We start from the raw sequence: 24,464 nt of genomic DNA, 5'->3' as shown, positions 1-24,464 counted from the left end.
TACTCAAGTCCTTTAAAATAGGATGGGTTACAGTCTTCATCTTGCTGTGTAAATATGTGGCAATGAAACAGTGATTTGATACAATACAAACCCATTTCCAATCAGACCACTCAAGTTACTTTAATGTACTTTACAGATTTAGAATTTAATAATCAACTTATGAACTATGAGATATTATAATATATTAAGGCAACCAGCAGTAGAACAAAGTAATCAAAATAAGCTTCACCTTTACCAGCTGATACTTTAAAGTGAACACACTGTTCTAATAAATATAAGGATATAATATACTGTATTTCGTTCTGAAATAAGCCATTCAGCACAATGTTTACCTTTACTTTTGGGAACACTTTAAATGCAGGGATTTCACTGGAAATGAGTAATACTACACAGTGTATTCCTACATTTGCAGATTGCAACTACCTGAAAAACCCTCCTCCCGACCCTGCCTGTCTGTCTCCCCCTTTCAAATTTCCAATAAAGACTAAAAAAATACCTTTATATATTTATTGAAACATGGCGGGAATTAGTAGAAGAGTACCCCCTCACTAGATAGACTGGTAAGTACATTTTTTTAATGTCAAAACAAGACATGATCTTTCTTTTGGGCTTTTAATATCAATCACTTGAATAGAAAAACACCAAAAGCAAACTCAATACCTGTAGTATAATTTGAGTGATTCTTCCGGAAGGTTGTAACAATAGGCAGGCAGTAGGGATAATGATGCTATCCAGGCACCGACCCCAGAGCTGCTGTTCAGACAGTGAATAATAGAACAACTCCTGTGGGACTCCTCGACAGCAGCCACAGCCATTTTTACTGGGACATGGGGACATTTTTTTTTCTACAGCTGGCAGAGTTACGTTTGAATATGTTCACAGATTCTGTAACTAATTCAATGTCACCTCACCTAAGCCATAAAATGACATCTCCAATTCAGGTCAAACATTGGTGCACCATAAGTGATAATAAGATGACCCATGATAGAGAATAGATATGCTGAGTTAGCCAAATTCTAGGTTGTCAAATACTGATGACATAGTTTTATAAATATTTTATTGAGTCAGTCTTCACCGTTTCGTTTTTATTATTTTTTTGCTGGTATGCATCTGTCAACCTCAACTACAAAACCTAGGAGTGAAGAATGTTGCAGCAGTGTTAGTGGCACCCAGCAGCAAATCTGAAGTGCACAATATACAATTGTTGGATTAGGAAGAGGCCATTATATCTGGATATATATCTCACTACCTGGCCCTTGAACTTAGCATTTGAAACTTCTGCCCTCGAGTCTTCACCTCAGAGAAACATTAGCAGAAACGTACAAATAGAAAGTCTCCTTCATACGCATTTTACTGTCTAATTAAAGTGTGTGTTGAATCAGTACGTTCTCCTTTCTCTCTTTCTTATCGTTTTAATTTCCACTTATATGGTTACTTCTTCTTGTGTGAACCTTTATCTCGTGTTTTTTATTCTTCTTTGATGTTGCACATATATACCAAATAATTTGCCAGAATCCGCTTCAAGACACTGGTACTGGCCTACCGAGCTGTGAGGGGGTCAGCCCCTTCCTATATCCAGGCCTTGGTTAAACCATACAATCCAGCATGTGCACTTTGCTCGGCGTCAGCCAGCTTGCTACCCCTGTCTCTGGGACCCAGGCACCCCTCAAAAACACGCTTGTTTTCTATCCTGGCTCACAAATGGTGGAATGAGCTCCCCCTTGACATCAGGACAGCAGAAACTGTGTATGTTCGGTCGCAAACTGAAAACGTTTCTATTGTATCTGCGCAATTCAATTCTTCCAAAAAATGTCTTCAAAGAGTTAGCTTAGGCCTTGTATTAATTCACCAGCACTTAAAATGATATGACTTGCTTGAAATGTAATGTATTGTTATATATTTGTATTTTTTATATTGCGTGTCTTATTCTGTGTTGCTATTTGTATTACTCAGGCAGAACCACAAAAAAAGTTCTTGAATTTCAACATATACTTATTTCCATCTTAAAAGAGAAGATTGTGACTTTGCTGTCCAAAATCAGGGGATAATTAAACAGTATCGTTGATAATATTTCAAAGGATTTTCTCTTTAGGTATTCCCTTTAGAACCATACGGGTCTTAGCCCCAGTCTTTTATGTGTTTGCATGTGGCATCTCACGCAAAATACCAACTGGTTAGAAAAGATGGAACCTAGCACAGAGTACACATTTCTTCAAAATAAGTGGAGTCATAAAGTCTTAATATAAATGATTGCAGAGCTACCTTCAAAGGAAAAAAGCATTTAACCTTGCATGATCCGAAGCTAAAAAGACTTGTTTGTTTGTATTGCTTTGAAAAGAAAGAAGACCTTTTTGCCTGTAAGTGTAAACCACATTTAAATATATAATAGATTCATAAATTCTGTATCTGCAGCAAGAATTATATTACACATGTGTGGCCTGGCTTATCCAGGCGGTGCTCAGAGGTGGCATCATCATCAGCAAACTGTACAAGCTAATACCACTGTGTTTATTGACTTTAAAAGGATCAGCCGTGTGTGTGCAAGTGCACACGTGTGAATATTCATTCTCATTTTGACCAGGAGCATTGATATAGTACTCAGGGATTAGGCACATAAATTTACACTCCCACACAAAACGGTGGAAATAACTACATCTTCTCTGAGGCATCGATGCATATTTATCAAGGCGTATACGCCCTTGGCCACACACTAGTTTCATTGTAGTGGGATAGGAAAGGGGACTGTCTGGTGCAGAGGGATGGCCCTAAGTCTCAGCCCGCTCTGCCCGTTATCATGATATAAAAAAGAAGCACAGCAGACTTCAGCAACAAGGCCATGGAGGGGTCGGGGGGGGTTTGACGTGTGTGGCTGAACCCCTCTGCTCACCTATGCCCTCTGAACAGCTTCCATGGGACCACAGATGCAGTTCTTTTTCTTCAGAAGAAGAAAACGTACAAAAATGTCCCAGTTTGGGATTAATAAAGTAATTCTTATCTTATGTTATCTTTAGATCTTCAAATTAAATCCATCGCTGAATCACCATGCAAGATAATAAGATGTAGGCATGCATGCACAGAAACTGTTTTTAAAAATATACCTATCCGCATCAGCAACATCGTCTGGATATCTCCCCTTCAGGAGAAGGTTGCGGTTTGCATTAGAAGCTGAATCTCCTGCTGTGGTCCATATTTAGGACGTTATTATAGGCCTTTGTGTGGCTGTCTTCCTTTGCGCCTGCAGAATGCTGCATGGTAAACAGGGAGATGGCTTCCTCATTACCTCCGAGGACATGCAGACAAACAGCTCACAACAGCACTAATCACATGCACGCCATACAGAACAATTAAGGGTCATTGGATGGAACACATTTAGTGGTGCCGTTTTTCAACATAAATAGCCAGGAAGAAAAACACCCCCCTGTGTACGTCCATCTCGAATTGCTCAGTAACTTCAATACTTTTAGTGTTATGTCCTTGACCGTATCAAACATACACACACAAAGCTTTGCCTCAGCAAAGAAGAAAAGGAACAGAAAAAATGCTGTTCTGTGTCATATCCGAGGCTCTGTCAAAGAACCCGAGCATATTATAGTGTGTTATGTTTACTTAATATTAGTAAATAACCTGTTGGGGGAAGCTGAACATTGTTGGGAGTCGCTAATGAGTAGTTTCATAATCTCTTCCTAGGTTAGATTAGAAAGGCGTCATTAACATCAACTCATCTGCCTGGACATCTGACGCATGAAAGGAAGCCCCATCCAACCAGTAATCATCCAGTTGCTTTTAAGCAGGGCTCTATCAAAGCCTACTTTCATCTATAATGTGTGACTTCCTGCCGAGGTTGTGGAGGCGCATCAACGGCTAACGTCTATAACGTTCTGTGAATGTTTTTGTTTTTGTCAGTGTCAGTTTCAATTATAATCTTGCCGAAAGGTAACATAGAAAGTGGTCTAATGCATTTGGTCCCACAGGATCCAGATCAGCAGGGCTTCTTTAAGGGAAGCCACTCATTATGTCCACTAGACAATGAACACAAGGAGACAGTCCAGAGATCACCATTGCATTCAAAGATTTCATGCTTGAGTTTCTAATCTTTCTGAGAATCAGCACCTTATCGTGGTGGAGAGGTTTGTGTGCCCCGATGAACCTGGGGGCTGTGTTGTCTGGAACCTTGTGTTCCTGGTAGGGTCTCCCATGGCAAATTGGTCTCAGGTAAGGGGCCAGACTAAGATTGGTTCAAAAGACCTCATGACAAACATAAATGAAAGCGAGGATACCCGTCCCGGAGCCAGGAAGCCAGGCCCAGAAGGAGGACTCGTCGGCGAGCATCTGGTGGCCGGGCTTGCCCTGGAGCCCGGCCAGGCACAGCCCAAAAAAGCAACGTGGGCAACACCTCCGCTTCTCCGTCCCGCGGGCCCACCACCTACGGGAAACAGCGATGGGGTCGGGTGCGCTGCCAGAAGGGTGGCAGTGAAAGCAGAGGGTCTTGACGGACCAGACCCGGGCGGCAGAAGCTGGCTTTGGGGATGTGGAACGTCACCTCTCTGGGGGGGAAGGAGCCGGAGCTTGTGCGGGAGGTGGAGCGTTACCACTTAGATCTGGTGGGGCTCACCTCTAAATCTGATGCCATGGTTCTCAGCAGGAAACCGATGGCCGGAGTATCGGAGCAGCGGGAGCGGTACTGCAGTCACTTTACTGCACCATTGTGACGAAAAGAGAGCTGAGCCAGAAGGCAAAGCTCTCTGTCTACCGGGCCATTTTCGTTCCTACCCTCACTTATGGTCATGAAGGATGGGTCATGACCGAAAGAACGAGATCGCGGATACAAGCGGCCGAAATTGGATTTCTCCGCAGGGTGGCTGGCATCTCCCTTAGGGATAAGGTGAGAAGTTCAGTCATCCGGGAGGGACTCGGAGTAGAACCGCTGCTCCTTCACGTTGAAAGGAGCCAGTTGAGGTGGTTTGGGCACATAGTGAGGATGCCACCTGGGCGCCTCCCTAGGGAGGTGTTCCAGGCACGTCCAGCTGGAAAGAGACCGAGGGGTAGACCTAGGACCAGGTGGAGGGATTATATCTCTTTGCTGGCCTGGGAGCGCCTTGGAATCCCCCAGTCAGAGCTGGTTGATGTGGCCAGCGAAAGAGAAGTTTGGGGCTCTCTGCTGGAGCTGTTACCTCCGCGACCCTGACGGATAAGCAGGAGAAGATGGATGGAGTTTCTAATCAACTTGTATTTAAGGGAAGACAGATCAATAATTGGCCAAGTATGTAATTTTAAACAATTCCTTTGACTGCTCCCATGTGTTGCACAAGTATTACAAAAATGAAAACTGGTCTGTTCTTGAAAGCAAGATTGTTTTGTAAACCTAAAATATGGTATTTAAATTTCAGAAAAAAATGTATCACGGTATATGTCATTTTATAATACTGTATACATTTGCAATAACATGTACACACATGGTGTATATGTAACATACTCTCAGTCCAATAGTGCATACATTTCCCCATACATTTTTTACCTTCTTCTACTGACCCCTTTAAAAGAAAGCATCCATAGTCAAAGTTCAAGATCCCTAGACAAAACATTGTTTTCTATAATGTTTTTGAACTGGATTATACTGATGTGTATCCTGAAGACTTTATCACTAGAAAGATGTTTTTTTATTCCTCCAGATTTCCCTGAAATCTGACATTGTAACATATTCCTATCAAACCAAATCTAGCACGTCTAGGATTTCATAACCAATCAATGACTAATACACAAACACCAACAGAGAAACAGTTTCAACCCAACACGAAAAAAAACTTTACACCCCCGATTGTCAGACGATATGTTAGCGATATGTTAAGTTTGTAATTTTTGGAAGAAAACCACATCCTCGAGCCTCCTTCAACTATCAGCCAGAAAATCCCACAAGAAGTCATTATATGTTTAAAGACCAGGAACACTGTCAGCTACTGCCATTTACAAGCTAACAAGCTAACAAACAACACAAACAAAGAATAGATGCTAACTTTACTTGCCTTTCTGGTTCACCTGCTAGTCCCAGGTTTTGTTGCACAAAATGAGTTAAACTTGTTTGGCTCGATTTCTCCAATGTTTTTTATTAAACAGAAACTAAGCATTTGAGGAGATCAATCACATGACTAATGAAACGTATTGTGGGCGGGGCATAGACAGACTTCCCGCCATTGTTTTCCCCTTTTATGCCAGAAACCCATGTTAAAATATTAAAGATAGAAATCAAAGCCTATTTTGCAAATCCTTTAAACGTGCCTGTATGAGGACTTTAATATGGTGGTATTAACTTTACACAATTTAAGAAAATAATGATTTGATGATGACATTTGTTTTGTTGTTAAATATTTGTATTTGAAGAAATGACATGGCTACCAAAAAAAACCAGAACAATATTGTAAGATAACATTTGAACAAATAAACGGACGAGGAAAGAAAAAAAGTGTACGTTTAATATCACGTAAAACTGGGGAACAATTGATTATGTTATGAGTTATATACCTCACCTATTTTTACAATCTCTCATCAAAGATATGAAATTGATTTCTATTGCTTATGTTTCTTGTTTCCATCACACAGGCTATTTTATTCACAAGATCCTTACAAGCATGTTTTAATACAAGGGAAATGCCAAAATAATATGACAGTTCTCTTGTGAATTTTGTCAGGGGTTAACCTATATGCATAACATTACCAACAGATATAACTGTCAGCCATCTGCTCACAGTTATCTCTCCAGCAACTTACATTTAGCTTTGTACCATGAATTTCGGATGTCTTAAAATGTCAAATTCCAAAGATAGTTTCTTTGAGTATTTTTTGAGGCCTGAATCAGAAATCCTTAACAACTATTAACTTGTTTAGTTAATCCATAACCAAGCTATTCCTTACACAAGTAAAAAGCAAATATGATATTTTTTGTGTAGCAGAAATACATTTCTTTTATTATTTCTTATTAATAATATTGTGACTCCTCTAGTTATAATCAATTAGAGGGGTCCCAACCCAGTACAACCTCAAACACATACCAGGAAAATAAATATATGTACATCTTGTGCTATATTTCATCATGACTCAACCCTGATCAGAACAACATGGAGACCTCGTTATTTAGACAAAATTGAACATTTATTATCTTTATCCTTTCTGCAGTGTACTCACAAAGTCAACATAGTCCAGAATGCTATGAAACAGGTTTCACATTGTTTAGTATAATAATCCTTTCATTTAGAGATATAACAACATACCAAGGTTCCAAACAAAATGTGTGTATCACTGCCAAACCCACCCTCAGAAAATGAGGACATACATATACTTTTGAGTTTTTAAATATTAAGATTTATGTAACTTTCAGAAAGAAGTCTTCTTATTCTAGTGATACAATCCAAAAAGCTGTCTCAGCACTGTTACAACTCTTTGAATAGCATGTCATTACAAGAGGCCCATCAACCAAAGCCAAATTTTATGACAGGGAAATGTTCCCAGAGGAGCCCCTTAAGTTGTTGCCTCTTAATGTGGCTCCAATTGTGGTGAAAATCTTTCATGATTTATTGGAGTTACTTTCTTTGTGTTATATTTACATGAATGTGACATAGTGCCAATTCACTCTGGAGCAATTGTCCATGTTCTAAACATCAAGGTAATGTTGTAAGTCGAATCAAGAAGACCTGATTATCTGCCGAATTTGATATATTTAGAACATGCATTCAAAAAACATATTGGGTAATGTGTGTTATGAATTCCATTGAAATACCTATTAAATTAAATATAACAAACCAACACATACTGAAAAACAATCCTTGTAATGTCAGTATTTTGAAACCCAAAATAACCTGTATTACGTGCAAATCCTTAATATAAAAAATACATCTAAAAATGCAATCAATACAAATTTTGTTTCAATATCAAGGCATGTGTAAGTCATTGCGTGTACTCTCATCTGTTTCCAGTGCAATGGAAGATGTCAATAAACCTGATGTCAAAAATAAGGAGGAGAGGGGGCAACCATGTTGACTAACAGATGTCTTACGCACACGTTTGTGATATACAAGGTCTCTTATGCTTGGCTTCAGCTGAGACAACTGGCATTGAAGCTCTATCTCTGGACACCAGCCAGTGCTAAACACACTTGCTCCCTGTTCTGCTCCTCCTCCTTCACTTTGGCGAGCAGAGGCCTTTATTCATACGGGGAGGAGGAGGGATTGTCACATGGGTGGGGGCTTGGCTTGAGTGGGTATTGGGGATGTACCCCTACTCTGCTCCCTCCCAAATGCTGCACAGACCAGGCAGGGATTCCAGTGTAGGCCATCTGTGAGGGATGTAGAGACAAGGAGGGCAGCCTCCCTCAACAGGAGCAGTTCCCACAGCCCTTAACACTATTGACGATCTCCTCCTGCAGTTTTTTCCTCTCCTCCTCCTTCTGGGACAGGCGTTCGACCGGGGGCTCGGATGAGCTCTTGTCCCTGTTGAGGATTTTGCTGTTCTGTGTGTTCCACAGGTCTGAGTACAAGCTGCCGGGGATGCTGAGGAGGGTTTGGTGGTCACCTCGCTCTGCCACTTTACCCTGGTGGAGAAAGAACAGAAAAAACTTGAGCTAACATGAAACTTAAACCTGCCAAAGCAATTGTGCAGCACACATGAAGTGAAAATTGGAAGACCATGAACACAAGAGTCCTATAGTTAGCATCTCGTCATGACCACACAACACTGACCACACTCTCAGCGGAGAGTCAGCTCCCCCCTAGAATCCCTGCCGCCTCCCCAACAACTGTTGCAATTCCTCTCGCAAAAACACGACTCGCACACACAGGCTCTTCCGCACGCAACAAATACACATCCCTCCTACACAGTCAAACACAAACGAAGGCACCCCCTTCCCCCACCTCCCATGAGCATGCAGAGGTGTTGGCATCATCTTTAGTGCACCCAAGATGAGCACGTGACTGCTTCCGCTCGTTATTTTAATGAGCACCCCAGGCAGTCCTCTGCTGGTGACACCAGCAAACGGCATGGCGACATCACACGCAAACATGCCTCCTCACCACGAGCCTCTGATCCCTGCCATCTGACTCTGGAAACATGGACCCGCACATGCTCACTCGCTGCAGTTCAAAGAAATCTTTTTTATCATTTATCCTATCTGACTCTAGCACCAGTGGAAAATATCACTTCATCTGTGTTACATTTCATATTAACTCTTACTTTCAGATAATAACTGACATCCCTCTGTGCCTCAAGCCCAACCCGTTAAATACGGCTGCTTTTTTTGGTCTTGCCTGGATATTCTCTGATGTATAATAAAGTGACAATAAGGCAGCAAAAGATTTTAAAACATACTCTTCATCTCCAAGGCACCTTCAGTCTAAACAGAACATGTTTTAGTCAAACCATTTGAATGGCACTCTCCATTAAAAGCCTGTGTTGAATGTTTAGTCCTGGACGAGGCCTCATCAGTGTCTGGGAAGCTGGCCCATACATTATTAGTCACCGAGACAAACAAGACACGCCATCTGACCAAAACAGCCAGTTGAGTCTGACTGCTTTAATGAGCCCTTATGCTGAAAAATAATACATTCACTTCTACCAACAGTGTCCTGTTGTTGTTGAAGTTAATGAGAAAAGCTAAACAAAGCATGTCTTCATCACGTACATTGTAGAAAGGTAACTCAAAATAAACGAGTTGCAAAAACAGAGGCTGCTTGCTGAACTGGTGTTGCTGGCAGATCCAGTGCTGAAGGTCACGCAGAGTGCAGGTCATCTTCCTTCCTTCAATGCAAACCAGTCTAATTGGACGGGCAATTAACACGGCGCATGTTTTTACTCAAAAACTCTGAATTGTCATATTATTTGCATTTTATGAACCCTGACTCTACAACAGGAAATGTTAATGAAGAAAGTATGAGATCAAGTAAAAAATAAGTGGATGAGTTCTTACCTCATTGAGCACTATAATCTCGTCTGCGTCTACTATTGTTGAAAGCCTGTGGGCGATAAACACTGATGTCCTGTCCTGCACCATCCCCTTCATCGAATTCAGGATGTTCTGGAAGCACACACAGACAAATAAATAAATCACATTGTTAAGATTTACAGGAGTGTCTAAACCAAAAGGAAACTGGTTCCCAATAAGGGTGACTTGCAAAAATAATAAGGAAAAGAAGGAAACGAATGACAGAATACATACGAAATGTACTCCAAAAGTTTGATTTGAAAAAGAAAGTAAATTCAACAGAATGTTTCTGAGCAACATCCGCCTTCATATGCTTTTATATCCAGTGTTTACATATGATCATTTTAAAAGGCCGTCCTAATAAGAAGTAACTGAAAATCTCAATTAAAAATCACATTTACTGCCCTGATTTTTTTTCCAGAAGTTCAAAGAAGGCATGCTGAACTTTCTCATTAAATGTAACATTTACAAAGACTGTGGGGTTTAAGCTGAGCTGGAGATTAAGTAGGAGAAAACAGTGGCAGGTGGCAGGGGAGAACATGGGGGTGGTGAGTGTGCGTGTGTAGAGGGGGGAGGGGGGTGTGTGTGTGTGTGTCACAGCAGGTATGTGACGCAGGAGTGAGCAGAGTACCTACAGGAGTGACTGAAAGGGTGTTTGTTCTGCCAAACATGCATGCAGGCACTGTGAGGAGTCAACCTGTACGTGCAGCAGCCAACGGGCATGTGAGGTATTTATGCATGTGTGTGTTAGTATGTGTGTGTGATGATGCACCTCTTCTGTAATAGAGTCGAGGGAGGATGTTGCCTCGTCATACAGTAGGATGGGGGGATTCTTCAGTATCGCTCGTGCGATGGCGACACGTTGCTTCTCCCCTCCTGAAACAGAAGCAAAGTGATAAATAGGAGAAAACCAGGCTAAAGCCAATAGGTTTGAGAGGTGTGAGGATACAGCAGGTCTTTCTCTGGCCCCTCTCATCAGATAATTACCTCAAGCAGAGGGCTGGTAAAAGCGACTTTCATTTAATTGTCAAGAAAAGCCAGCAGGACGCAAAGATTTCTCCAACTGTGTCTGACTCGGCTTTTATTACATATGAGCTGTGTGAGGCCTCTTGACAGCAAGCAGCGTTCAGCAGATATAAATATTGCTGGCAGTGGAGAACAGCACTAAAGGAAGTTAGGAGCCTCACGGCCCAGACTGCCCCCCCCCCCTCCTCCCAGAGACAAACTCATTGGCAGCTGTCACGTACCGCAGCAGTTAAAATTAATGAGAAGTTAGTCATGTCTTTATTTTGTCCGTTCTCTCACTCACTCAGTCACTCCACATAAAGAAATCTGTGCTGCCAGTAATTGCATCTTGAATGTTGAGTGAAAGTGCTCACACACTGTGTGTGTTAACGTGGGCTAAATGAGTTGCAGAGTGATGCTAGGAGCCAAATACTACAGTCGTGTGCTATCACTGCAGATCAAATAAGGCAACGTGCCATTAAACAAGTTCTCACACTACACAGAAGACGACAACAAAATAACAATGGCTCAGCTAATGAACGTCACAAATAAGGTCAAATTTAAGGTTTAATTAACACCTTGTTTTACAAAACAACGGATCATAATCAAAGACTTACAAGTCAATTCGACTGCAATAGTTCATTAAAAATGTAGAGCTGCGCACATTTGAATAATCCTCACACTATTTTGCAGGCTCTCAGTCACATTTATTTTAGAGAGCAAACAAGATGGCAACTGCATTCTTGTATATTCTTGGCAGCGAATGGCAGTGAATAAAAATGTGTGTGAAAGATTTACGCTCCTGTAATTTGCCTTATTTTTTCTGGTAACGGTATAGAAATTACCATTTGTTTTTCATGTTGAGCTTTACAAAACTAACACAATCATACATAAAATCATTGAAGACTCACTCATATGTAATGCAAACAACAGCTATAACCACAGTAAGATATGGTCAGATTTTAGTCCTGTAAAGCTCCCACTGAGGCCAGGAAAACTAAATATTCCAACCATATTATAACACTCAACCTAAAATCATACGTCATATCCCTATATCACTTATTGAAGTATGTAATATTCGAGCTGAAATTAATAGTTGATTCATTTGCAACCATTTTGATTTAAAAAAGAAATAGCTTGAGTCTATTATCAAGCAAACCTTAAAACATTGTCTGGCATCATCTTTTATATTTTTTATGGACTTAAAGATAAATTAAAGAATTAATCAGTCGTGAAAAATAATCAGATGCCTTATAGAAGAACAATAAACTGAAATGGTTTCCACCTGCAGGGGCACACACAAACCACAAAGCTCTTTTCCTGGCTCTACAGAAGGGATCATATTTAAACAGTAGTCATGATGGTGCCGCAGACCTGATAGTTTGAGGCCCCGCTCTCCAACTTGGGTCTCGTAGCCATGGGGCATCCTGAGGATGGCGTCATGGAGGCCTGCTAGTCGAGCGACTTGGTAAACCTCCTCTGGTGAGGCGTTGATGTTGCCGTACTGCAGGTTGTAGAAGATGGTGTTGTGGAACAGAACAGCATCCTGACAACAACACGGTTAGGGAACAAAGTATGAAGCTTCAGAGAAAAAATGTATTGCAGCAGAGGCAGAAAAAGAGGACTGAAGACACAAAAACAAGGGTAAGAGGGAGAAAGGGAACCAAGGCAAATGACAAAAATACTGTTTATGTACCATCTGTTCAGATCTGCCTCTGAGCTCACTGCAGCGAAAACCTCAAATCAGTGTATTTCTGATTCCGCTGTGTACCGCTAACGTTACTTTGTTCTATGCTGCCCCCTTGTTGTTTAGTATCAACAATAAAATCTTAACATATTACATTTACACCAACATGGTTTTAAAAAATGCATTGTTTATTTCATTGTGTTGGGAGTGTCTCTGACCTGAGGTACGACCCCCAAAGACCTCCTCAGGCTGTCAAGGCTGACGTCTCGGATATTCTGCCCCCCTATGTAGATGTTCCCCTGCTGGGGCTCAAAGAAGCGGAACAACAGCCGCACAATGGTGCTCTTCCTGCAAACAGATGTGGAACATATCGTCACATCCTTCTGTCTGTGAGCTGCACCCCCCCACAGTGTGCTGATGATATCTGATGATATCTGATGATAACACCGTCTGCACAAATCACATCTGTTAGGATGGCACAGACCTGAGCAGACAGACACCCCCTTTGGGGACAAAGAACAGCTAATCTAATGGAGTAACACAAATGGTTTAACAGCGACCTACCCTGACCCGCTGCCACCAACGATAGCCACCTTCTTCCCAGCAGGCACTTCGAAGGACACTCCGTTTAAGACTTTCTGGCCCTCCAGATATTCGAAGTAGACATCCTCGAAGCGAATGGTGGCCTCCTGCGGTGTGATGCTTAAAAGCGGGGCGAGATCCTTCTCCTAGAGAAAAGCATCAGAGGGTTGAGAGAGAGGAGACGGAAACAGAACAGCCCCTGGCAGACGAGGCCCGGCATGATGCAACCTTACTCCAACACCTTGTAAAGAAGTATAACGCTGCAGCACATAGCCAACATGGGCTGCATAAAGCAGACACATTCACAGCAAATTCCAGAGGTCGTTTCAACTGAATCTTCAGACGCCGCCCTTCATGGTGACTGAAGGATCAATGGCTTGAAAACTTTCGGTACATACTGAGCCAAGCCACAGTGCTGAGATGCAGCCAAGGTCAGCAGTGAATACGGCGCTGTCCTCGCTCTGAGAGTAAAGCCGGCTCTGCTTCTTTACTATCTAATAACAACATGATCACCCACTATCCACCTCAGACAATCAATACAAATAACTCACAGTCTATTAGTATAAACAAATGATAATTTCATACACCCCCAACATGGGAAAAAAGCCAAAAGGATTTTTATTTTTATTTTGTGGCGCAGTTTCAAGTAAGGGGGTGTTTTAAATTATTTTACATCTACATAATAAGCCAATGTGTTCCACAACAAAAAAAGCATTCAGACCGTAATGGCCTGCTGGGCAGTGCCATTCCACAGGGAATCACAATGGAGAGGAGTATTACTGATGGGGGAAAAAGAACCGGACAGATTCATTTCTCCGACTATAATTACAGGCTGGAGACAGAAATGGCATTCATATTGTTAGCGGCGATAGCAGCCGCACATTTGCACTTAAATGTGTTCTTCTGATGCAAGATGGGCTGTCGTTTAAAAAACAAGAACAACAACTGAGAGTTATGATGACATTGAAGATACACAGGATAACATGTCAAGTTTTTGCATATTTTAAATTAATGGACAGAATATTGTCTTGACTGTCTATTTGTACATTTGGATAATGGTTAAATAGTTACAGCAACACCTTATCAATGGCATTACATGTTTCTAGGCACTAAAACTGGATTGATCAGCATCAATTTTGATAATCAATCACAAAATAAAATGTCAAACATTTGTTGGTTGCAGCTTCTCAAACATATGTATGGATTTGATGCATTTTGCATAGAGGATACTACGTTGAATAAAACAACCAATTAAAACTTGGTTATCTGCACTAAAGGGCAATAGAACCAGTGCAAGGGGCTGCTGAAAAGCACCGCCAACTTAATGGCAGTCGTCCGTGCTTTAAAGGTGCCTTTAGTTAACTCAATGTGATCAAACAGGCAAAACTGAACCACGAAAAAAGAGGGCTGGTAATTGAACACACCACAACCCTACAGTGAACACAGGTGAGGACCCTTTATCAGCCTCATCACTGATCAGCAGATGCTCTACAACAACAACAACAACAACACCACCACCACAACTCTCGTATATTTTTACAGACATTTCTAGTCAGTGATCATTTTTCTCAGATTATATATCCCTACTGAAAAAGGAAAGAAAGCGTTTGACCTTGCCTAGTTAATAATCAGGAAAAAAAACAAACAACAATCACAGTCCTGCAGCAATAACATCCCAACTGGCGAGTAATGTCGAGCTGTAAAAGAAGCATATAAGGAAGCACCGGAGTCAGATCCAGCGTGTCATTAATATGTTTGACTAAAACCTGTCTGTCAGCACATGCAGCAAAAAAAATCCCATGTAAAAAATCATTCACCACTATCTTTTTCACTACCATTATGTGCTACTACTGGAGAAACAAACTTCAGTGAAATCGAGTTTTCACATATTAAATTGAACTCTGTATGAACCTTTTATTGCCTACAAGTCTACTGTTTCCTCTTGGTAGACTAAGACATTTTTTTTTTGCAATTTACTGCTACAATGCAGAGGGTGCATGTCAGACCGACAAGTTACCTTGATCTTGGTGTCGATGCTGAGCAGAGTGAAGAGAGTGTTCATGTCGATCAGGGCCTGCCTGGTCTCTCTGTACACTGTGCCCAGGAAGTTGAGGGGGAGGGAGAGCTGGAAGAGCAGACCGTTCACCATCACCAGGTCTCCCACGGTCATGGAACCTACACCACAGCGACACAGCGACTTAAAGAACATTATTCTCTATTGTATGACGCATGTATCTTGGGAGACACAATCTGAAAAAACAAACATTTCCACTTTCAAGTTGTGAGAGCAGCAGAAGCATGCTCCAGTCTGAATCTATCTCCACCTGCTGTGATTTCATTTTCTGCATCAAGGCTGTTTTATTTCCTATTCATGCCACTTGTTCATGCTTGCTGTGCTTTGTTCTCATTTAGTTTCTATCATCCAGTTCAGTCAGGTTTTTACTTGCCAGATTACTTTGTTTTAAGTTTGTTTTTTTAAGCTTTCCAAATGCACATTGTTTTTGTTATTGTGCAGTGGACACAGATCATGGGTGTGAAGAAGTCATTTCAGTTCAGGTGATTTGTTTAATGCCTTTACACCAAGATGCTGTACCTGTTTCTCATGGTTTATAAACCTTGTTTACAAAAATTGGAGAATCATTTTACCTGACCCTGACCCTGACACACACACACACACACACACACACACACACACACACACGTACCTGATGCAATGCCCTTGCTGGCCAGCACCATGATGGCAGTGAGGCCGACACTGAAGATGGCACTCTGGCCAAAGTTGAGCATGGCGAGTGTGGACGTGGTTTTTAAAGAGGATGACTCATAAACCTTCAGGAATGCGTCGTACTTTTCGGCTTCATACTTCTCGTTGTTGAAGTACTGCAGCCGAGATGAGAAACATGCAGAGAGGGGAGGGGAGAAGGGAGCACAGTTCACGGAGACGGCAAAAAGGATTCACACAAGAAAAGAAAGTTGGGAGAGAGGGAGAGGGAGAGACACAAAATATGGTTAAGGTTAAAGTTTAAGTAAGCATGGAGAGCAGTGTCGGGCAGATAGACACTTAAGCGCATCCTGCCTCAAGGCTGCATTTGTTCTCTGTGACCGCTCTGGGCGTAGTCTGGGTCTCAGTCGGCCTCTAAAACTATTTTTCCTCTCTCTGTATCTTCATCTCATCCCCACAGAGAATGTAGAGGGCGGTAAAACAGAATCCAGAGCCTGCTTAGCAAAGTAGCTCTGGCAGAGGATAGTGATTATGGCAAAATAACAGTTTGAAAAATATTAGGCAATTATAATTGTAAGGGAGCATCCCTTGCAAGTTAAACAAGAATCTCTGCAGAGTATTCATCATTGGCATCGTCAGCCTCTGTATTTACATCTGTTGCAGCTCACACAGACAAAAACAAAGCACAGGGAGCTCTTCAGTGTTGCACCACACAAGCAGCACTAATTTCCACTAAGACATACAGCCATCATTTAAAGAAAAAAAAAAGCCCAATGAATCAGCCACAAGCACATCTCTTATTTTCAGCACATAGAACTATGCCATGATCATAAGAACGACCCTCCTCAACTCTGCTGCCAATTACCTAATATTGCTGTTTGTTTAGTTTGCACTATTGTTCCTCTGCTCTGGTTAAGTGGGCGATTTGCTTCTCTAGCTAACGGCAGTGGTGCTGTGCTGATACCGACTTGCCACTGATTTGCATATAGGGAAATGCAAGGAGAGAGAGAGAGAGAGAGAGAGAGAGAGAGAAAGTATCATATGGAGGACGAACCGAAGCAGTGCAAGGCACCGCGTTCAGGTTCTCATCCAACCCTTTGTGAAAGTGGAACGGATTTCTGAGTGGGCGGAGATCTAATTACATATGCACACTCACAGCTCAGAGTGATGCTAAATCCGGCCGCATTGGAACAGATGACACAAAATAACACTGAACAAAACGTTAAGAAAAACAGGATGCAAAAATAATACAGCAAGGAAAATAACATGGGTACAAAATATATTTAGTATAGCCAAACAAAGCACCCAGAACCCGAGGGTAACACGTGTGTGTGTGTGTGTGTGTGTGTGTGTGTGTGTGTGTGTGTGTGTGTGTGTGTGTGTGTGTGTGTGTGTGTGTGTGTGTGTGTGTGTGTCCTGTGCACAATGATGTTACCTAGAAAGCTGAGGATCCAGTATAACCATGCTATTGAGAAAAGTATAAAGCCATGTTTACAACCGCACCACTTCGCATCAGTCAGATGTCTGCGAGGGAACACTTGCCCATAAACTAACCTGGCTCTCAGCAGACATTTCTATTCAAAACAAAGCCTGTAGCTCCAGCCAGAACTATAACTAAGACACGGGTCATTGACTAAACCAGGAAACTATTTCTGCTGCGGTCCGGTGATAAATGTCTCAGTGTTTGTAGCAACTCAAGAGACATTTACAAATGCAGTGGATATTTTAACACTTAAAGCAATGAGGAGCAGGACAGATAATATCAGCACAGAGTCATTAAAAAGGTGAAGGTCAGAAAATAAACAAACTCTGAAATGTTTCGTCCATTGTGCCAAATATGCTCTAGTTTTATCCTCTATTGTGGTGATTTGCTGCTTTTCTGTCTTTCTTTTTTTTATAGTCAACTTAATATAATTAGGTTTTCGGACTGAAGGTCTGGCAAAATAAGCAGCTTAAAGGAATCATTTTGCACTTTAAGTACCTGTGATCAGAGTTAATCAAGAAAACGATTGGTGTATAATACAAACATATAATAAATAACCATTAGTGCAGCCCTAGGTGATGATATAATGACAATTATGATAATCATCCCTTTAATATCGATGTTAAAAAGTATATATAGTTTAATGCCAATTTTAACTTTGTAACTAATGACAAAAATGTTCAATTTTCATCTCTCTGAATGAATCTCAACTAGAGTTAATGCAGTGTCATCACTTTTGGCATAAGAACTGCCTACATGACAAAATTGCACTACTACAGTTACAGTATATAGAAAGATGATCATTGATTATTTCCTTATTTGTTGGCTTGCTCCATTGGCTTTGATCAGCATCTGAGTTCGAAAGGTGGAAAATGTAAATACATGGTTAAAAAGTAGCAGAATGTACATATGCAATCATTTCACCTACTCTGAAATTCATGTTGTGCAATAGTACATATCCAGACAATATGTCTACGTTTGCACTGCTTACTTGATTTTGTGGACTGTACAGACTAAATTAACTTGACTTTTAACATAGACTTTTATGATCAGGAGCTTCTGTGTGATAATGGGAGACAGAGCGCTAGAGAGCTATTTCTTGATTAAAAAGAATATTCATGCCAGTGAAACGCTATTATGGAGTAAATATTTGTTCACGTCAATGTCCCTGGATTAAATGAATAGAAGAACGACTAGAATAGAGGAGATAAAAGGGGGGGATTGATGAAGGGAGGGGGTGGGGACGCGTGTGAGCTAGAAGAAGAGTGTATGATAGGCTAGGTGTTTGTGTGTACATGTGTGGTTGAGCGGGGGGTTGGATCTCACCTTAACAGTCTCATAGTTAAGGAGAGAGTCAATAGCTGCGTTGCCGGCTTCATTGTCGGCTTTGTTCATTTCTATCCGGAAACGAGTCCTGTGTGCAGAGACAGGAGCAACATTTACGTAGGCGTTTTTTTAAGCACAAATTTCAGCCTAGGAGTGAATATTGTCACAGTCAGCACAAAAACACACAGAAATAAAAAGTGAATCTTTTTGGAGCGGTAACAAACACTAGGAATAAAACAAGATAGGCATACATACACAGCACAATGAAAAACATCTGCTTTGTTACCTCCACTGAGTGACAAGAATGGTGAAGAGGGTGTATGCTGATAAGGTACCCAAGGACACCGCTGCAAACTGTCCTCCACACTTGTAATACTGCAGAAGAGAAAGAGCACACACGAAACAGATCATCCTCTACATGCTGTGACGCTTTATGATAAAAGTCACGGGACCGCGTCAGACCTCCGGACACGCACGTTGGCGTCACAAGGCATTTTTAGAACGTACTGTTTTTGACCATCCACTATGAAATTGAGTGTTACAAATGGAGGGGAAACTACAAGAACTAATCGTGCTAATGCTTTAGCTATTTGGGCAATGGAGTCTGTCCTCATTACAGGCAAGCCGACATTACAGTCCAGAGTGGAATAATACCACGGAGCTATAGACGAGCCGTTCTTTCAGTGCGGGCCAAGGAGGGGGGACATCTGGTTCAGGGCATACTCCACAGGAGGACATTAAGCTGCTACAAAGCTTTGGGATTCATCATTGACGCTAATGGGCTCTGTGTTGCCACCAAAAGTTCATATTCCATTTAGAATGTAGACAATATCCCGCAAATTAATGGTCGGACAATCTGCCGTGAGGAGTGTTCAAGGTGATGGAAGGTGATGGAAGGTCCTGTGCATTAAGGGATGAGAGAGTAACAGTAACAACATTTTTTAAAAAAGCATAGTAGGCAGTGTTTCTTGAGGCTTACTACAACTAGAGTAGCATCTGGAGAGACAAGGCCAATGGTGCATTTACATGACATTTCTCAGTTGTTGTTCCAACTAGATGGGGCTCAGGTGAAGTGCAGCATTCATTTTTCTGATTATTCTGACACCACATGAATGCAGCACCAACCTGAGTTGAGCAGCCCTTTTTTTCTGTAATCCTGCTGACCGACAAACGCAGACTAAAGGTTCACCGTCTTGGCTGCGGTAATTATGTCAAAGCTTATGATAACAGTCATTAGTATAGATCTGTGTGTGTAGATGTCACTGAAAGACTCACCAAAATGGCACTGACGAGGCCCATCTCAAAGACTGTTGGTCCTAGATTGAAGACGATGGCACTGAGGACAAATGAGATGCCCCGTGTGCCGCGGTCGATGGCCTTGGACAGTGCTCCCGTCTGGCGGCTGAGATGGAAACCAAGGTCCAGATTGTGCAGGTGGAGGAAGACATTTTTGGCGATGCGTCGGATGGAGTTCTGGGCCACCTTGCCGAACACAGTGTTCCTCAACTCGTTGAAGAAGGCTGCACCAGCCCGTGATGCACCATCTGGGAGAGTGGAGGAGACGGAGAGTTTAGCATACCTGCTGTGAAAAGCACAGAGGACTGTTCTGTAGCTCTAAAGTGATATGAGGCAGCAAAACAAGAATATGACCCCTGCCTTTCCTGTCGTGTAAGATGTAATACAGTATTGAGACAGTCGAGGCTAGCGAGGGTAAAGGCTTGTCAACTGCTCTAAAGTGAAAGCTTGTATGAGGTGGCAGGGCAGGTCTGCAAAGCACTGCAGGGCTACAGCAGCAGCCTCTGTAATTACAGAGCAGGATGCTGTCTGAAGCCTCACTGCCGTGGCAGGCCAGCACACTGCAGACTGAGGGGAGGGGGGAGGATGTGAGTGTACACAAGTGTGTGTGTGTGTGTGTGTGTGTGTGTGTGTGTGTGTGTGTGTGTGTGTGTGTGTGTGTGTGTGTGTGTGTGTGTGTAATACTAGAAGAGGGGGAGGAGGTTTTAATAAGAGTGTCACAGAAAGATGTGACTGAGTTGAGTCCATGAACAGGCTCACCACTGTCTAGACTTCCGTCTGGCGGATCTGTATGATGAGCGTGGATGCAAGCCAGCTTTTTAAGTGTTACCTATTTTAGGATTAATTTAAGGAAGCTACCTGATGTGCAGCGAAAAACCAGAGCCGTCATGCAAGCGTTTCAGTCCAAAAAAAACACCAATCTAATTCCAAGAAAGTCAATTATTCTAATCCCTTACACTGCTTACACAAGCAGATGGCTAGCATGACTGTCCCAAATTAATGGTCTGTGTTTGAACGGCACAGGGCCTTCCTGTGGCGATCTCACCGACTTGTGTGAACACACGACTTGTCTGCTAAGACCAAAGTCAGGGTAATAATCGCTCTGTCTGCCGTTGTTTATGGGGCCGTAATGTGGCGTTAAATAGGAATGCTCATCTAATGAACGTGTCCGCATCTGACAAGGCAGGATGAGCACTGTGCAACCTTTTCAGTCGAATTACAACCGTCACAGCAGGCTCCGGGTGCCGGGACCTGAGTGTTGCAAAAAGGGAACAAAAAATATATAATTCTTTTTCTTTAAGAGCATCCCCTTCATTCTTCCTCATCATCTTAATTCATCCTGTCTGGAGTCCTGTTCATGTGCTCCAATTATTTGACAGGCAGCATTAGTGTGCAACACCTAAGTGGGCTCATTAAAATAAGTGGCGACAGGGCGGAGTGTACATTGCAACCAAGCTGATCTCACTCAAGGCCAGAGTGACTTTCAGTGGGTGTCAGGTTCACAATATTCCTTTTCTTATTTTTTTGTTTGCTCTCATCAGGAGAGAAATAATACTTAAAGACACTTTCACGCTACATTTCACCCCTGACCCATATGTATTCATTGGTGCCATTTGGACAGAGAGAGAAAAAAGGAGTGCTCTCAAGGGATGAAGTAAAAGAAACAGCCTTGGCCTTTGCAAAACACAAAAAAAAATCCAACCACTTTAAAAAAAGGATATTAGCAATTCCTATCCCACTGCTTTAGAAAGGCATTGAGCTCTGTTTGCCTTGGGAGCACGCAGATATCATACAGCGCAGTCGTCAGCGCTCACAAGAGGCCCGCGTGCATCGACAGAAGCGAACTCAGGCGCAGAACGGAGCACATAATGTAAATAATCTGTCGGAGAGGCGGGGGCCGTGGATCGGCATTGATATGAATGTTTTGGGAAAGGTCAGCCTGCAGATAATAGGCAGTCCCACAGTCCCCTCTCATGAGTGTGGCACCTGCCAGTGAAATACAAGTCTGGGACTCACAGCCAATCAGCATGGCCGTTGCCATGGTAGCCACAGTGCTTGGCGCGTCATTCAGGTTCAGCATGTGTCCCGACATCTGGTTAAGCTCGTCCACTGCATACTTAAACATGAAGGGCACGGTCACATTGGTCATCTGGGGAAGCAGATAGGGAGGGAGGGTCATTCAGAGAGGAGGAGAATAAAGAGAGGGGGAAGTACTTTCAAAGTACACAGACATATGCTCTATAATTTTGTGTGACATTTTTTTAGTCCTCTGTACAACCCCTGAATGGATGCATGTTTGTATGCTAACTATTTTGAAAATCAATTCGTCATTAAAGTCATTTTTCGTGAAACAAAAGCAGAAAAATGTGGAAATGCTCAGCTTTTGTTGTTATATATATTGTCAAAGATATTCAGTTTAATATATATATGATATAAAACTGAATATCTTTGAGTTTTGGAATGACATTTACAAGACAATAAAAAAAAGCCTTGCTCTTGCGACATTTCACCCTATTTTCAGACATTTTAAAAATCAAATGATAATATTCATCTTGAAAAAACATTAGCATCTTATTAATATTGAACATAATCATTGGTTGCAGCCATTATGTGCACCGGGCGAGGCAAGAAAGACGGATTTACACTTTTGCTAGGCAGTAAATCCATCCAGGTGCATTCACGGATGTATATGAATGGCGGTATGCAGGGTATAGCATGCTGTGCCGCTGCTGATGAGGTAGCTGGCGCTTCCTGCTAATGGAATTGAAATGGTTATTATGACTAATTAAAAGCACAGGGACAGCTGTGTGACTCAGGCGAAGGCGGTCCGCTGCGCATTAGGACAGCCAGAGAACACAGCAGTGTATTTTCATTTGAAACCTATTTCATTTCAATCACGCTCTTACACAGGGGAAGGCGCTCTCTGTTCCTTCACCCCTTGTTCTGCACGTTATCATTTTGCCATTAAGCAATTAAATAAAAACATATTTTAAAGTATAAAAACTATAAATATAGTGAAAAAAAAACAAACCTATGTCTACCCTGCGGATGTAAAAGCACACCTAACAATGCACCATTACTGCATAGCTACATCCCTGGGGTCTCCCTTAATACACTGGTAATGGGTATCAGAAATAGAAGTCCTCTTACCCCCTCAAGGAAAAACAATATATATGCTACCAAGACAGGACAGAACAGAACAGGCTACAAAAATAGCCCAGGCCTATTATCATGGGGCCAAAACATGTCTTCAATTTCAGCACTAATACATAATAAGGAGTGCTGTGCTCTTTTAAACCATTAGCGACCAACAGGAGATTAAATCAACGGCAGGTCGATCTGTGCCTAGCGATAAGTCATCTCATATTAAATATATAGTGTCAAGTAGTGGAGAAAAGCTTCAGGTTATCAAGAATCAAGCGTTCAGTGTGACACACCGGCACACAGACAGAGAGGGCTTCGTTTGAGGCCAACGAAAACAAGAGCTTCTATATAATAGAATTTGAAATGAAAATGTCAGTGATATTGCCGAGTGCAGAGGTGTGCTGCTCTGTAACCACATAATTATTCAGTTGATTTCAAAATTGTCTCCACACTGCTGGGGGTTTTAGTTCAAACAGACAAACGGCAGAAATCGAGGCTAACTCCAGCCAAGCAGGGAAATAGGAGGAGAAGATTGGATTGCACGTGTGTGTTCTCTCCCCCCTTAGCACACACACTTATTAGACATGCTGAGAGGGAGCAGTACATGCTTATTTAGGTAGCTGTGAATTTGTGATTGTTTTCCAGGGTGTAAATTAGAGACCATCAACAAAGAAAGAGGAAATACATTGTGCACTGATTGCTGCAGTGCATGCAATTACTTATCTAAAGTTATTTTAAAAGCACACTGTATCTCGAAAAAAAATGGGTTCTATACACCGTGTAACAACCTGTGCTAGTGAGGAGATATTTCTGATTACAAATTACATCAATGCTTTGCTGCGTTTTACCATCAGTCTGTATTGAAATGGTGTCACACACTGACTTGTGAGAGTCTGACACTTGGACAGCATCATCTTTAAAATGCAATCTTCAAGTGATTAACCTTTTAAAGAAAAACCAGCTGACGTAAGCAGTTTGTGATTGCCATGATGAAAGGTGATGGTTCATCTTTAAGGACTCAACAACAAGTACAGCAGCTCAGAAACCAGCATGTGCAAAGAAATCACAACTATCTCATAAAATGTGCAAGCCTTCCGGTTTTTCTTTAGCTAGAAACATAGGCTATTATTTTCTAGAATAATGCAATATGCCTTTTATGAGCAGTGATCACGAGATCTCCCCATCCTGAATAAATTGTCAGTTGACATTTATTGACATGAGATCTGTTTCCGATAGTCATTTGGGCATTTGAGGA

At 41.9% G+C, this 24,464-nt stretch overlaps 1 protein-coding gene across 1 annotated transcript in view; it reads right to left on the bottom strand.

Moving 5' to 3' along the window:
- Positions 1-6,449: 6,449 nt before the first annotated feature.
- Positions 6,450-24,464, bottom strand: part of abcb7 (ATP-binding cassette, sub-family B (MDR/TAP), member 7) — a 23,212-nt gene continuing 5,197 nt past the window's right edge. Inside the window, exons 5-16 of the mRNA XM_063877190.1 lie at positions 22,082-22,214; positions 20,045-20,313; positions 19,056-19,144; positions 18,770-18,857; positions 15,944-16,118; positions 15,256-15,413; positions 13,221-13,384; positions 12,875-13,004; positions 12,344-12,515; positions 10,737-10,840; positions 9,950-10,057; positions 6,450-8,578 (exon numbers count right to left, since the gene is read on the bottom strand). Of these exons, the coding sequence (XP_063733260.1) occupies positions 8,360-8,578; positions 9,950-10,057; positions 10,737-10,840; positions 12,344-12,515; positions 12,875-13,004; positions 13,221-13,384; positions 15,256-15,413; positions 15,944-16,118; positions 18,770-18,857; positions 19,056-19,144; positions 20,045-20,313; positions 22,082-22,214 (1,809 nt within the window). The 3' untranslated portion in view covers positions 6,450-8,359. The remainder of the gene's footprint in view (positions 8,579-9,949; positions 10,058-10,736; positions 10,841-12,343; positions 12,516-12,874; positions 13,005-13,220; positions 13,385-15,255; positions 15,414-15,943; positions 16,119-18,769; positions 18,858-19,055; positions 19,145-20,044; positions 20,314-22,081; positions 22,215-24,464) is intronic.

Source organism: Eleginops maclovinus, chromosome 23, assembly GCF_036324505.1.
Source record: "Eleginops maclovinus isolate JMC-PN-2008 ecotype Puerto Natales chromosome 23, JC_Emac_rtc_rv5, whole genome shotgun sequence".
Classification (NCBI taxonomy): domain Eukaryota; kingdom Metazoa; phylum Chordata; class Actinopteri; order Perciformes; family Eleginopidae; genus Eleginops; species Eleginops maclovinus.
The sequence above is the reverse complement of the archived record's forward strand: the minus strand, read 5'-3'. Positions and strand labels throughout refer to the sequence as shown.